At 37.3% G+C, this 15,463-nt stretch overlaps 1 protein-coding gene across 1 annotated transcript in view; it reads right to left on the bottom strand.

The window, feature by feature from the left end:
* The window catches only part of SNX25 (sorting nexin 25), a 123,064-nt gene that overhangs the window by 17,660 nt on the left and 89,941 nt on the right, over nucleotides 1–15,463 (bottom strand). The window contains exons 8-12 of the mRNA XM_013058986.2: nucleotides 10,841–10,972; nucleotides 7,916–8,188; nucleotides 5,246–5,410; nucleotides 2,723–2,854; nucleotides 392–532 (exon numbers count right to left, since the gene is read on the bottom strand). Coding sequence (XP_012914440.2) covers nucleotides 392–532; nucleotides 2,723–2,854; nucleotides 5,246–5,410; nucleotides 7,916–8,188; nucleotides 10,841–10,972 — 843 coding nt within the window. The remainder of the gene's footprint in view (nucleotides 1–391; nucleotides 533–2,722; nucleotides 2,855–5,245; nucleotides 5,411–7,915; nucleotides 8,189–10,840; nucleotides 10,973–15,463) is intronic.

The raw sequence follows: 15,463 nt of genomic DNA, 5'->3' as shown, positions 1-15,463 counted from the left end.
AAATGCTTAATGACTAAGCTACCTAGGTGTCCCTGAAATCTAATATATTCTATGTTCTTCTTGTCGCTACAATCATTAATTGATTCCACCCACTAAAAGGTCACGACTGGCAGCTTCAAAAACCAGTGGCCCTAAGTGATCCCTAGCCCTCTCTCAGCCCTGATGTTCTATGAGGCTCAATTGAGATCAGACAATTCTTTGTCCTGAAGGATTTCTACGAAAATGGTTTGGTCTATTAGTTAATTTCCAAATGTCAGGCTGAAAATGCCACTTTGCCAGTATCCACAGCAAAGGAGAAAGGTTAGTTTCTTTATATGTAAAAACTTGAAAGGAGCTCTTACATATCTTCTTGCTTCGTAATTCTACACCTTGTATTCATGAGTATTCATACCTCACTAAGTTTCCGGTGCAAATTCTGGAACTCACTGAGCCTCCTGGGGACGGTCCAGTTCTTAGTTTCAACTCCTCCAACTTCTTGTAAGCTTACCATAACAAAGTAACAAGGCATTTGCTCACCATTCTCTTCTGTAACCTTGAAAAAAACAAACACAACAAAAGGGTGGTGAGCAGATACAGTAGGCACGATTTTTAAATAGCCCCAAGACCTCCCACTCCTTAGCGTACATGCCCTGTATATATAGTGTATATGCCCTTAGTGTATATGCCCTCCTTAGTGTATTCATCCCTGAACTATGAATATCATGGAATCCATTCTTGCAATTAGGTTATGTTACATTTGACAGCTGAAATTAACACAAGGGATTACCTGGGTGGGCCTAACCTAATCACACAAGCCCTTGAAGAGCAGAGAGATTCCTTGGGCAAGTGGCAGGAGAAGACATCAGAAAGACTGGAAGTACAAGAAAGACTGCACACGTGGTGCTAGTGTGAAGATGGAGAAGGGCGAGTCGGGGGGAATGCATCTTCCACTGACAGCAAGAGAACAGAGACAGGTCCACAACCACAGGGAACTTTCTGCCAACAACCCGACTGAGCTTGGAAGTGGATTTTCCCCCCAGTCTCCAGAAAAGAACTCAGTCTGGCCAGTATGTTGATTTCAGCCTTATGATGCAATGAGTAGAGAATGAGAGAGAGTCTAGTTAAATCTTTCAACCTACAGAATTGTGAGCTAATAAATGGGTGTTGTTTGAAGCCATGAAATTTGTGGTAATTTGTTACACATCAAAAGAAAACTAATATAGTGGACTTAATTAACATCTTAAGTGTGTTTCTTTGAAAAGACAAATGAACAGCAAGCAAACAAGTGTGAGATATGCCAAAACCTGTCTCAGGAAAGGATAAAGCCTTCCCCAGTTTAATTTCTGGATTCAACAAACCAGGATTTCAATTTCCATGAAATTTTACATTGAAACACATAATTTCCTCTACCTTCCAACTTAGATAATTCCTTAGCACAGTTCCTTAACATATATATACAATATCACAATTCAGAAAGGCCATTATTATACTTAACATAAATAGATTAAGAGAAAAAACAAAACACACTGAATTTAAGCTTGAATTGGTATTACAAACTGAATTAGAGACAAAGACTCAATAAGGAAGGCAAAGGAGACAAGACTCCCGGAGCATGCCCGGGGCCCCATGAGGTAGGATCTTTATCCCACTGTGAGGACACAGGAGATCAGAGCATGCACAGGGTCCTTCGGTTGTTGTAGGATCACACATCTAGTAAGGAAGTCAGCCCGGATCAGAGTTCAGAAGACTCTGGCATGATGCAGACATATCTTCCACATAATCCCATGGGACTGCCTTGTGAACTCTGGCACTCAGGGGACTCCTCAGTGCCTTATCCACTATCTTTTCCATGACCAATGTCTCACAGCAAATTCCTGCAGCTTACCTTGATGGGAGTGCTAGTAAGTACCAAAGACATGGTGAAGCACTTGGTCAAGCACTCATGTACTGTGTGTGCTTTCACAGTGGCTTTTGGAGAACATGCTTTGTCTGCTATGTAATCTAGAGGTGAATTTAAGATTATGAATTTCAAGCCACCCCACACCATAGTAAGAGTGTGAACATTAACACTATGTTACTCATGATCTCGTTTCTGTGTGGACCTGACCTTCAACTCCAGATTTCCACAGGACTGAGAGTAAGGCAGGCGGGAATGAAGAAGTTGTCAAAATTAACAATGTAAATGCCCACATGCTTCTCTACTTGAAAAGAAATTATTTTCAAAGACAAAAAGGATATAGCATATTCTGAAAACTGTTACCCATATTCCTCAAAGAACGGCAAAATATTTTCTAATTCAAAGGAAAAAATATTCATTATTAAAGATCTTATAGCAACTGAGATTTAAGTGAATGAAATCAGCAGAATGGAGCACTCAGAGACACTTAAATTTTTAATTTTCACCACCAAATTTCAAAAAGCGCCTTCCAATTTTATTTCAATTGTTAATGGAAAAATAAAATGTCAATTCAGAGACATTAACTGTCCCTATCTGAAAGTTGCTTACAATTCCGGTGAATAAGGAGAACCTGAAGTGGAATGAAAACAGATCTATACCAGGCAGCCCTCCTATAACTCGCAGTCACAGGTGTGACAGAGTGAAAACAGCAGAGAAGGAATGACAAATGCAGTCTACAAGAACAAACATAGGTTTTCTACCCTCAACCTTAATTCTCTAGGACAAAATCTTCCATATAAAGATATACTCTTAAAATTAATTGGGAGGAAAAGCAGTAAGAACTACCTCTCCACTGGTGATGGAGGCTTTCCACATTCCGAGGTTCTCACACCACCAATCTGTTCTTGCCATGTGCAGCTGTAGGTCTGTGCGTTCTTTCTCTATTAGAATTATCTCTTCCTTCAACTTTAAAACAATCTGCCAAAGGGAAAACATCCTGAGAGTTATTAAATTACTTGCAATGCTGCACAATTCAGCAAAGTAGTAGGATATTTAAATCAACAGGAAAAATACGCTGTATTTCTATACACTAACAATGGACAATCTAAAAAGGAAATCTAAGAAAACAATTCCAATTAAGATAGCATAAAATTTTTAAAATAGGAATTAAATAAGGGAGTGAAAGACTTCTACAGTGAAAACTAAAAAACACTGATGAAAGAAATTGAAGACATAACTATATGGAAGACTAAACATTGCTAAGAAGACAGTGCTACCCAAAGTGATCTACAGACTGAACACAATACCTCTAAAAATTCTAATGTATTTTGCAAAAATAGAAAAATCCATTGTAAAATTCATACGGAATCTCAAGGGATACTGAATAGACAAAACAATCTTAAAAAAGAACAAAGTTGGAGGACTCACACTTCCTGATTTCGATACTTACTACAAAGCTACACTAATCAAAACGTATGGTAGTGACATAAAGACAAACATGTAGACCAATGGACTAGAATAGACAGCCAAGAAATAAACCTTTGTATATAGGCCAAAGGATTTTTGACAGTGGTGCCAACAGCAATCAATGGGAAAAGAACAATCTCTTCAATAAAGAGTGCTCAGAAAATTGGATACCTACATGCTAAATAATGAAGTGAGACACTTCCCTAAACTCCTAAACAACAATTAACTCAAAATGGAGAAAAGACCTAAACATAAGAGCTAAAACTATAAATTCTTAGAAGAAAACATAGGGAAAAGCTTCATAACATTAAAGTAGCAAAGACTTGTTGGCTATGACACCAAAGGCAAAGGCAACAAAAGAAAATATAGGAAAACTGGATTTCATAAAAATTTAAAACTTCTGTGCAAATACTATCAACACAGTAAAAAGGCAACCCACGGAGTTGGAGGGAATATTTGTAAATCAAATATCTCATAAGGTATTAACATCTAGAATATATAGGGAACTCTAAAAACGTAAAAACAAAAACCAAACAGTCTGATTAAAAAATGGGCAAAGGACTTGAATAGACATTTCTCAAAAAAAATTTATATAAATGACCAAAAAAATGCATGACAAGATACTCATTAGTCATTAGTGGGATGCAAATCAAAACCACAATGAACTACCACCTCATACCCATTGGGATGGTTACTATCAAAAAACTGAAAAACAACAATTATTAGTGAGGATATACAGAAATCAGAAACTACATGGACTGTTGGTGAGAAGGTATTAAATGCTGCTGCCATTATGGAAAAAAAGTATGGATGCTCCTCGAAGAATTAAAAACAGAATTACCATATGACCCAGGAATTCTACTTCTGGGTACATGCTCAGAAGAGCTGAAAGCAAGACCTTGAAAGGATATTTATACACCCATGTCCATGGCAGGATTATTCATGATACTCAAAAGATGGCAGCAAACCAAATGTCCACTGATGGGTGAATGGATAAACAAAATGTTATATATACACACAGTGGAAAATTACTTAGCCTTAAAAAGGAAGGAAGTTCTGACACACGGTATAATATGAATGAACCTTGAAGACATTATCCTAAGTGAAATAAACCAGTCACAAAAGGATGAATGCTGTATGACTCCACTCATGATGTATTTCAGAGTAGTTAAATCTGTAAGAGATAGTAAGCAGAATGGTGGTTTCCAGGGGGCTGGGGAGCGGGCAATGGGAAGTATTATTTGATGGGTACAGGCTTCAATTCTGCCATATGAAAGGAGTCCCGCGATGGAATGGTAGTGACAGTTGCATAACAGTGTGAATGCAGACACTGATCTGTACAGAACGGTTGAAATGGTAGGCTTTATGTTATGTATATTTTGCAACAATTTTTAAAAAATAAGTAATTTTATTTTTTTTTAAAAAAGGCTATGGATCTCTTTCATGAGAAAACCTGTAAGGATATGTAACTCTGTGGTGTGAGGACAGAAGTTTCACTTCAAACTCTCCTGAACACGAAGGCTGCAAGGACTCTGTCCTTGCTCAAAAAGCCTACAGGAAGTACTCCCAGCCTAAACCTTCTGAACCTGCTTTTTACCATCAGCTGGGGCTGTGACTGGCACAAGGAAATGCTTTGCCCTCTTCTGTAAAGGTACCATAGGCAAGCCAGGTGAGAGAACACGGAGCTACTCACCGCTGATGACTGAGGGAGAACCCCAAGCCATGGAAGACTAAAAGCAACTACTTTTCTCATTCTATACTAGAAGCAAAAAATTGACAATGGAACTTAACAGTTAAAATTCTTTTTAAGGAAATTGTGATGATTTGCAAACATAAACTGAAAACTTTATCAAATCGGAAAGTGGAAACTTTCAAATACAACCTTGAAAGCAAAAGAGTTACCTTCTTGTCAGGTTTTGGTGCATTTTGAATAGAATTTAGAGCTTGCCTTTTATATTCAAGTTTCTCATTTAGTTCTCGTAGTTTGTTTACAGCAAAACTGGCTTGTTCATTAATCCGGCTGGTGCCTTCATCTACAGCTTCCTCACCAGCCTCAATTCCTGGGCCCTGGGGGAGAAAGTCACATGAACCACACTATCTTCTGATGCTGGACTGTTCAACCATTATTACTAGTGTATAAGTTTGATATGATTACACTGTGCCCAATACTAGATCCCACTAAGGAAAGACTCTATGGTAGAAAGCCCAGGAGCTGGCTGCTGTGCCTCAACAAAGTAACAAATCAAAGTTATCTGGAACTGCACTGAAAAAAGAAACATCATTAAGCCTGAAGTAGGAGGGCCTGGGGTGGATTCCATAGCATTATTTTCCAGATTGTACACCCAAGGGAATCTGCTTGGAACAAAGGAATGCAACTGAGTTCTCTGTCCAGCCCAACCGAATGATCCGTGCCTAATCCTGGACAAAGACACTGAGAAACATTTGGCTTCCTTTCCGGCTCCAAAGAATATTATAGAAAACTCAAGCAAGTCTCTTTAAAATAAGATTTCCAGAGCACCTGAGTGGCTCAGTTGGTTAAGGTTCTGCCTTCAGCTTAGATCATGATCCCAGGGTCCTGGGATTGAGCCCCACATCAGTCTCCTTTCTCCTTGGGAAGCCTGCTTCTCCCTCTCCCTCTGCTGCTCCTCACTGCTTGTGCTCTCTCTCTCTCTCTCTTTCTGTCAAATAAATAAATAAAATCTTTCAAAAAATAAGATAAAATAAAATTTCCAAATCCCCATTAGTGAAAGTATTTTCAGTATACACTTTGTTCAGTCCTTCTCTTGAAGATGTATTTTATAAATCAACAGGTAGATCATTTTACAAGTAAAATGGTTAGCATTTCAAAGGGACTTAAAATTAATTAAATAAAAGCAAAGTGACTTAAGATTCATAAAGAACTGTGTAACTTTTAAAATCTGGATAGACTACCAACAGACAGCATATAAAACAGATTTGTGCAGGGCAGTGGAAAGAACAGCTGAGAACAGCCTTCTTCTTTGTTTATAGTCCTTAACGTTCTTCCAGAATTTTTTCTTCTAATTTTTGGTAATTAGTAAGTAACAAACAATAACTTTTTTCAACAAAAATAAGTATTAATAGTCCTAAAAAACCAAGCTCTTTTTATTTTTGTAGGGTCTTTCAAATCTTTGTCCGCAATGTACATATCATGACATAGTATAGTATACTTTGTATACATAAACATGTATTCTGTCTTTTCCATATAACTCACAATGCTGCTTATTTTGAGGGTATTGATTACAGTTTAAACATAATAAAAACATAAAATTTTAATTTTTATGGCTCTATAATATCCTGGGAATTGATAGTACACCAACACATATTCCTGCTGCTGTTCCTACTCTGGGTTTATTCTGCTGGTTTGCTATCCCAAACGTACTAAAGCAAACTCCATTATATATATACTTTTCTACCCTTTAGTTATTATCTTAAGATAAATTTTTAGAAGTAGGATCTTTCAAAAGATCAGTGATACATATTACTCTTGAGTCCAAGGTGAAGTTGGACAATTTTTCATATTTGTTTGCCTTTCATATCAACTGTTAGTTCAAGACCTTCCTCAATTTATCTGTTGGGTACTGACATTTTTAATTAGTCTGAATAACCTCTTCTACAGCATTTGCAAATTAACCATTTTAATTTTTGAGGGAGAGAGGTAACACAGTTAAAATAATCTGACCAAAAAATAATAAATAAATAATAAAAAATTAAACAAATTGACCTATCTTAAAAATAAGATGCAATGAGTAATGACTTTTGGACCAGTTTGGTGGTGTTATACACTGAAAGTATAAAGAACTAAGTAACAAATCTTTTAAAAAAGTCTGAAGGAATGAATTTAACAGTTCAGAGATATTGACTTCTAATATCATTGAGAGCAAGCACTTGATTCCCTAGGGCTTGAGATACCACTGGGCAGAAAAAAAAAATCCGTGATCAATTACCATCTTTCCAAGTAGGGTGACTATAAAACATTTTGTTTTTCTTTGCACCTTCACAAATCTTAAAACCCATGTAAATCATTAATAGTAAATGACAGGTGGCAATTGTAGTTCTCCAATTAAATGGCAACACGTTTAAGAAAATTAGACTTCAGGTGTGGCTGAGCAAGGTTTTCTTTGGAACATCTATCTTACTTACATTTGATATTTTTTAACTCCAAAATATTTCCTGTAACTCCACCCACATTCTCTTCCTCTCCTTATGTTCCCATCCTTTGACTATTCTCAGGCTGCACCATGTTCTACGGATTCTCTTATCTGGTCTAGGCCACAAATGCCCCACCCCACAGGCTTTCTGCCTTCGCATTTTCAGGGGCATTTTCAGGGTGTGTCTCAGGTCTAGACGGGGCAGTGAGGTCTCTGACTTGACACCAGGCAACAGGAGTCAGTTTTCACAGGAACAAGGGAAGAAGTAGGTAAATTCTACTTATAGTCCTATACATTAAAAGATGAAGGCGCACACCAAATTCCGCTTATACAATATGAGCCTACCTGATCACTTTTGAAGCTTAACCACTGCGAAGGGAGGAGAAAATTAAAGGTGACTCACCAGTTCATCCTTGCTGGAAATCAACTGGGAGACATTTTTCTCTTCCTCTTTCAGCATCAGCTTCTCATACAGGTCACTGACAATGAACGAAGGGTAATACCTATCCTTTAGGGTCTCATAAACATCTCCCTGGATTTTGCAGAACACTTCAATACCTTTATTTCCTACAAGACACTGCTGGATTTCTTTGTAAAGTGATTTTTCCACAGATATTTCTTTGCTTTCCACAAAGAAATTCTGGTAAATTTCGCCAACTAATTGAGGAATTTCATTCTGAAAAGACAGAAAAATGAACAAGAAAGGTAAGAAATATCACCTCTGACAAAAAGGATTATCTTCAGAACTTTCTACATTTCTAAGCTGGAAGGAAGACATGAGGAATGTACACTGTACATTTCAGTGCGGCTCTTTGGGTTTTGTATGCACATTCAGAAGCAAGGGGCAAGAGGCAGACCCTGACAAGACAACTGGCTCCTTAAAATGAAACTTCAGTTGAGTAGTTAACAAATGTAACGTCTTTGAAATGCTGGAAGGAGAAAAATGACAACAGTTCTCTTCTTGCAATGGACTCCTTATCGTAAATCTGAACACCACAGCTCAAATGTCAGTTAAATTTAATTTGGCTTTTAAAAATCTAATATAAATAATTGGAAGTGCCATTTCTCACTAAAGAAAAAAAAATCAGTATTGTATAATTTAAGAAAAGACGAAAAATGTTCTTTCAGAATGATGATTATTGCATTATAATCAAGCTTATATTAGAGGACTTAGCTGTAAACGTTACACGTAGGTCACAGCCAGCCAGCTCACAAATGCAAATATCCCTTCTGGCTGACATAATATTTATATTTCCTCTAGACACATCTCATTAACTCTAGGAATGTTACACAGAGTCTTCAATAGGAGTGAAAATAAAGAGAGGGGTGCCTGGGTGGCTGAGCATCCAACTCTTGGTTTCAGCTCAGGTCATGATCTCTGGGTCTTAGGGCCTGCCACTCAGCGTGGAGTCTGCTGGAGATTTATTCCCTCTCTCTCTCCCTCTGCTCCTCCCCCTGCTCACGCACTCTCTCTCTCTCTCTCTCTCTGAAATAAATAAAATCTTTAAAAAGAAAAAAATGAAGACAAGCAACTTAACAAATGAAGACTGTGAATTTAATAAACATCCCATAAATTTCACATCCAAATCAGTGTTGCATTTGACAAAGTTATATGCTCTTACTCCACTGAAATCTTCTGAATCGTTTTCAGTAGTTTAGAAAAATTCTTTAGATTGCTCTTTGCAATATTCCTTTGAGACCAGCCAAAAGTCATTTGGAATCAAGTCTAGTAAATAAAACGTGTAATAAAGTGGGCAAAAACAGTATTTGTTAAAATGAGGTAATTTGTGGCTTACAAATTAACAATGAAAGGCATTTCTAAGAGAATTTAAAAATACTATGAGAATGAATTTAATTCCTTAACCAACGTAGTTTGTGGAGCACCTGCATGGCTCAGTCCTTTAAGCATCAGCCTTCAGCTCAGGTCAAAATCCTGGAGTCCCAGAAGGGAGGCCCACATCAGGGTCCCGACTCAGGCGGGGAGTTTGCTTCTCCCTCTGCCTCTACCCCTCTCCCTTCTTGTGTTCCCTCCCTCTCTCTCTCAAATAAGTAAATAAAAATCTTTTACAAAAAAACAAAAAAGAGGTAGTTTGTGATTTATGATGTATTTTAAGTTGGTATTGAGTTCTGCCAACACTCATATAAAGTGCAAATAGTAATTTAATGTACCCACTGCTCTTCGTGCTTATTTTAGTAAGCCTCTCAAAATACATATGTATGTTATACATACTGTCCCATATAGTTATAAACACATATAACATACATATTTCACAGTCTTTAATCGTTAAATGTATTGAGACATTGCTGAGCGCAAAACATGATGTTTATTGTTGGTGTTTTCATTGTAAGAGGCATCTATAACCAAAAATGTTCTTTTGTGTTTCTTTTTTTTTTTTTAATGTTTTATTTTTTATAAACATATATTTTTATCCCCAGGGGTACAGGTCTGTGAATCACCAGGTTTACACACTTCATAGCACTCACCAAAGCACATACCCTCCCCAATGTCCATAATCCCACCCCCTTCTCCCAAACCTCCCTCCCCCCAGCAACCCTCAGTTTGTTTTGTGAGATTAAGAGTCACTTATGGTTTGTCTCCCTCCCAATCCCATCTTGTTTCATTGTGTTTCTTAATTCAATTATATTTTGTTTGTTTTTTTAAAGATTTATTTGATTATTTATTTATTTGAGAGAGAGAGCAGGGAGAGAGGAGGAGGGAGAGAGAGAATCCACAAGCAAACTCCCCGCTGAGTGCAGAGCCCAATGGGAGGCTTAATCCCAGGATCCTGAGATCATGACCTGAGCTGAAACCAATAGTCAGCCACTAAACTGGCTGAGCCATCCAGGCCCCATTAATTCAATTATATTTTAAATGAAATAAAAGAAGAACAGTCATATAAATTACACACATGAATATGACATTAAAATAATATGGTTATGAGACTGAGGTTCAGATGACAAGATCAATTCATTATAAACAGCAGTGTGGAGAGAAGAGAGAGAGAGAGAGAGAGAGAGAGAAAGAGAGAGATGTCTTTTTACAATGTGTTAAAAAAAATAACTACCTGAAAGTAAATGCAGTATTTCGGTACACTTTTAAGTCACTTTTTCCCTTGACTACACATTCAAAGGTGTGTTTTTTGTAAAATAAAATCTAATTTTATTTACCATTAGGGGCTAGACAATAATTCATTATTATATTTGGTTTTAAATAGTCTTTTAAGTATATACTTATCTTACAGCTTCACAGAAAAACACAGATACAGTGTCTAACATGCAAGTTTTCATCAGCTAGTGATTAATATTCTTTTGATGCTTTATATACTACCTTGTTAGCACTCTTTAAATATTCCACAGACTCCCAAAAACTAATCAGAGCTCTCTTGTCCATCCTTTCCATGTACGTTCGAAAGTGCTCTCGATAGAAAGTACTGGCCAAGATATCTTCAAACTGAAGAATCTATCAAGGAAATATAAGGAAAAAAATTAAGAAAAATATCAAAAATCATACTTTAATTATCAGTTTACTTTAATTTTCAATGGATCAGTTTTTACATTGGGAGGGAGTTTCATTTTTTAGGGTCAATAGTGTACTATGGTATTTCACTCCACTTCCTAAATTGTAAATGGAGAAGTTTATTAAAGATTCAATACGTACATATTCAATAAACACCAATTTTCAATTAATCATCCACACTCAGCAAAAGATCTTTTTGACATCTACTCTGTATCGGGCACATTTCTAGGAAATGAAACAGATGAAAATCCCTGCCCTGTGGGATATACAGTTAAAAGAAACAGATATTCAGAATAGAAAAATTGAAGAGAAATGTATAAAAAAAACTAGAAGTTTAGAATCCAATAATTTGACTTGCCTTCCATCTTATTTTTATACAGCTGAGGAAAATGATTTTATATCTTGCTCTTTTGTTTATAGTATCTTTTTTTCAATTAACTTTACTTATTGCCCCAAGGCCCCAAATTTTACCACCTTTTAAAATCACATTCTCTCCCTGCTACACACACACACACACACACACACACCATCACCGCTACCATACTATTAAAAAAAAAAAAAAGTAAGCTGCAGACATGATCAGCCTTTTAGCACTGGATAAAGCCTACATTTCCTACAAACAAGAGTATTTTCTTGTATATGAACAACATATAATGATCAAAATAAGGAAATGAACATCAACACAGTACTATTCGCTAAACTACCAGCCTTATTCAGATTTATTTAAAAAATCTTTTGTAAGCATCATTTTAATTTAAAATTTTTAAAAAATGTACCAAAACTACTCCTTTGTTTACCATTTTGCATGCATGCTTAGAGAAAAAGAGAAACTACATCTGGAGACACAGTGTGCACAATCTTGAGCATAGGCTGCCGTATTAGGAGAAAGCAGATCACCTTTATAATTACTCGTAACTCAATTAGTTAGGAGAAATGCCTCAAATTACTTTAGAAAGAATTGAAACCCCATATCCTTAGCTCTTAGTTAGGTTTAAAAAAAAAGAAGACATGTGAGTATAAATCAAATATAATTAAAAGAAAAATTTATGTTTTAAGATTATTAAAATTTAAATTGTGACAATCAGAAATTTTTTGGAAATGTTACCAGTAAGATCTTTCTAAAATCAAGTGTTTATGATCAACACAGATTCAACTCTTCTGCCGACAGTGAGCCCTTAAGAGGTTTTGTGAGCAGAAAGGAGCAGGCATTTTTCTAACAATTTCTGGTAACTAATTAAAGGAGACAGCCATTCTGTGCTACAGATAACTAAAAATTAGAGTCCAAAATACATCAGACAAATAGTATTTAGTTAGTTTACCAACTTTGGGAGATCACAGCATGTATCGTTATGCAAACACTAACAGTAAAGCATTTTGAAACACAAATTCTAACTGTACATGGTCCACAGAGGTTTGTGGGAATCCATATCAAATTTGGCTAGGGATAACAGAGCACTCAGAGAGCTATCGGTTTTTAGTATCAGAAGAAGCTGAGCAGAAAGGGCATTCCATGAAATCTAAGGAAGTCTTCCCAGTATAATTTTCCTTGGATAAAAATGAATTCCAAGTTAGGTACAAATTCACATATTTGCAAAGCCAAGTTCAAAACATCTTCTAAGGGGCGCCTGGGTGGCTCAGTGGGTTAAAGCCTCTGCCTTCGGCTCAGGTCATGATCCTGGGGTCCTGGGATCGAGCCCCACATGGGGCTCTCTGCTCAGCAGGGAGCCTGCTTCCCTTCTTCTCTCTCTCTGCCTGCCTCTCTGCCTACTTGTGATCTCTGTCAAATAAATTTAAAAATTAAAAAAATATAAATTTAATTTTAAAAAAATTTCTAAAATATTAGCCATTTTTAGATTCTTACTGGTCTTTGGAATAGTTTATGCTCAGTTCCAACAGTACAAATATATATAAGTACATGACGGCAAATACATCTCAAGTATAATTAAACATCTGATAGATCTTACCTTGGCTGGTGGATTAACCAAATTGTCTGCTCCATTTTTTTTTTTTCTGCTTTTGAAGGAAAGAAGAGCATTTCACTGTGTAACACCTACACTAAGGGTATGGGTCTGAGTGAACAGGATGACTAGATCGTATACTTCAGTCAAATGTATTCATTTTAGAGTAACTCAATTTCAATTCATTTGAGATTAACTAATTTTAGTAATTCTGAGATTTTTGTATAGATGTATGAAGAGAAAGGTGGGTAGGTCAAAGTTGACACCACAACAAAAATAATTATTTTTTTAAACTATAGAGGATAGAACAATAATTAACATTCACTAAGGGCTTCCATACAGCAAACATTGTGCTCTTAATTTATTTGTTAGTTCAGCCCTTTTCTTTCTGTCCTAAAACCCCTGGTAATTCTGGGAGGGATGCCACCATAGTCAATGGTCTCTAGGCAGGAGACAAAATATTATCCTGGTAGACAGTCACATGTGCTAAAGGATGTGAAGCATTTCAGACAGGAAAGCAGATTATTATCTATTCCTCTTCAGGAATTTTTATTTAACTGCTTTTCGGTCTCTCCCAGTCCAACTGGATCTAGTTTCATGATGCATATTTTGCAAATTAGTTTTGTGTTTTGTGTGGGTTACTACCTCTTATCCAGCTAATTTTTCTCCAGAAAGAAAAGCAATCAGAAGTACCTCAGGGCCTTAGAGTAATAAATGTGTTCCTAACATACCCAACATGTTATCAAGAGTGATGTAGAACCAGGCTTCTCTAGTTACACAATATCTACAATATACTCATGAGGCTATCTCCAGCGTACTAATGAGAATATGCAGAATAAGGATCTTGGCAATGTTGTTTTATCTTAAAAGAAGAGATTACAATTGGATTTTTTAAATATCTATATCATCCCTAAACATACTCCCATAATAATCAATGCCAGTAATAACAAATATTTACTGAGTGCTCACATACCAAGTGGTGTACTTATCCCATTATGTGCATTATTTAATGGTCACCACCCAAAGAGTACATATAATTATCCTGATTTTACAAATGGAGTACAAAGAAGCTAACTTGTCCAAAGTCAATCCCAGTAGATATGGGATTGAAAGCTAGGCTTTCTGACTCTGTAGCACAGCTTCTTAACCATAATTAAACAGTTCCTCTCTTTAAGAAATTACTTTATTTGTGTTTGTAGCAAACTATGAGTAGCATGGAATTCAAGAAGGAAAGCTGCATTTAGGAAAAATGCTCTACGAGAACTCCAGCAGAAACAAAAAGTCAGGGCATCTTTTCATATTCAAGCACAGAGTCCTGAGCTACACTGGATGGGTGCTCATTTTGGATGGGTCTCGGATCAAATATAAGTTGATATGAAAACTGATCTTAGACAGTGGTTTGGAAGATCCCAAGCTCACCCTGACCCACAAACAAAACTAGATAACTACCAAATCACCCTAAATGCCCCCCAAACTGACCTGAATACAGGCAGAACAAACTCCACAACTTAAGGTAGAGAAAAAGCCACATTAAAAAAGTGGGAAATACAGACATGTGGCTCAGGAGAGCTGATGGATCCTGGTGCTGCGGTGAGGATGCAGCCAGGGTCACAGACAAGGATGGAGATGGGGAAACACGGGGGAAACAAATTCCCACAGTAACTGGTTTAGAAAGTAAGAGGGGCCAAATTTCAAATTTCGTGCCTTCTGGCAACCAGTGGGGCCTAAAGCCTGGAGTTCTTAGAGCCTGGAAGGAACTGTGCTACTCTTGGAGAGAAGGCCAGCAAACAACCTGCAGACATACAAAATGGAAACAGAGATCTGAAGAGCACCTAGGGCACACAGTGGGGAGGTTATTCACTCCTTTCAGAAGATATCCCAGAGAGGCAGTGTTCATGGAGAGACTACTCTAGGAACAAAGGAACTGGCCATATTCATCTTCTTCCCCCACCCCTCAGCATAAGTACAGGGCCACCTGCAGGAAACAACACTATGCTCACACTCACTACCTAACTTGCTGATACCAAGCACCCCCTGTGTTTGTGCTCCAGTGGAACTGTCCCTCACAGTCATGTTTGCCTCAGTCCCAGCATGGCAGGCCCCCTCCCCAAGAAGACCAGCCCAAACACTTGCTCACACGTGTCCCGACTCAGGAGTTTTGTAGTTCTGCTGGCAGTGGTGATAGGTCTCACTTCACAAGCAGACTGAGCACATCTGGTTAAAATGTGCCACATTCAGTGCAGGGACCAAACACTGCCCACGACAGCCAAAGAGAGCCTCTCCAGATAACTGGCCTGAAGGATAAAGCAGCCAGGATAGAAGAGCAGAATATACACACCACATACTGGAGACAGTCCCAGAATCACCAGGCTTGGGAAACAAGGATACTACATGGTAGGACATTATAACACCTATTCTTCAGAAGGTCATTACCCTCAAGAACAGGAGAAACAGGCAGAGATGTAGACAAAATGAG

This window comes from Mustela putorius, unplaced genomic scaffold, assembly GCF_011764305.1.
Source record: "Mustela putorius furo isolate JIRA1106 unplaced genomic scaffold, ASM1176430v1.1 tig00003932_pilon_pilon_pilon:0A:0A, whole genome shotgun sequence".
Taxonomy (NCBI): domain Eukaryota; kingdom Metazoa; phylum Chordata; class Mammalia; order Carnivora; family Mustelidae; genus Mustela; species Mustela putorius.
Note: the sequence above shows the minus strand (reverse complement) of the source record. Positions and strands in the feature narration are given on the sequence as shown.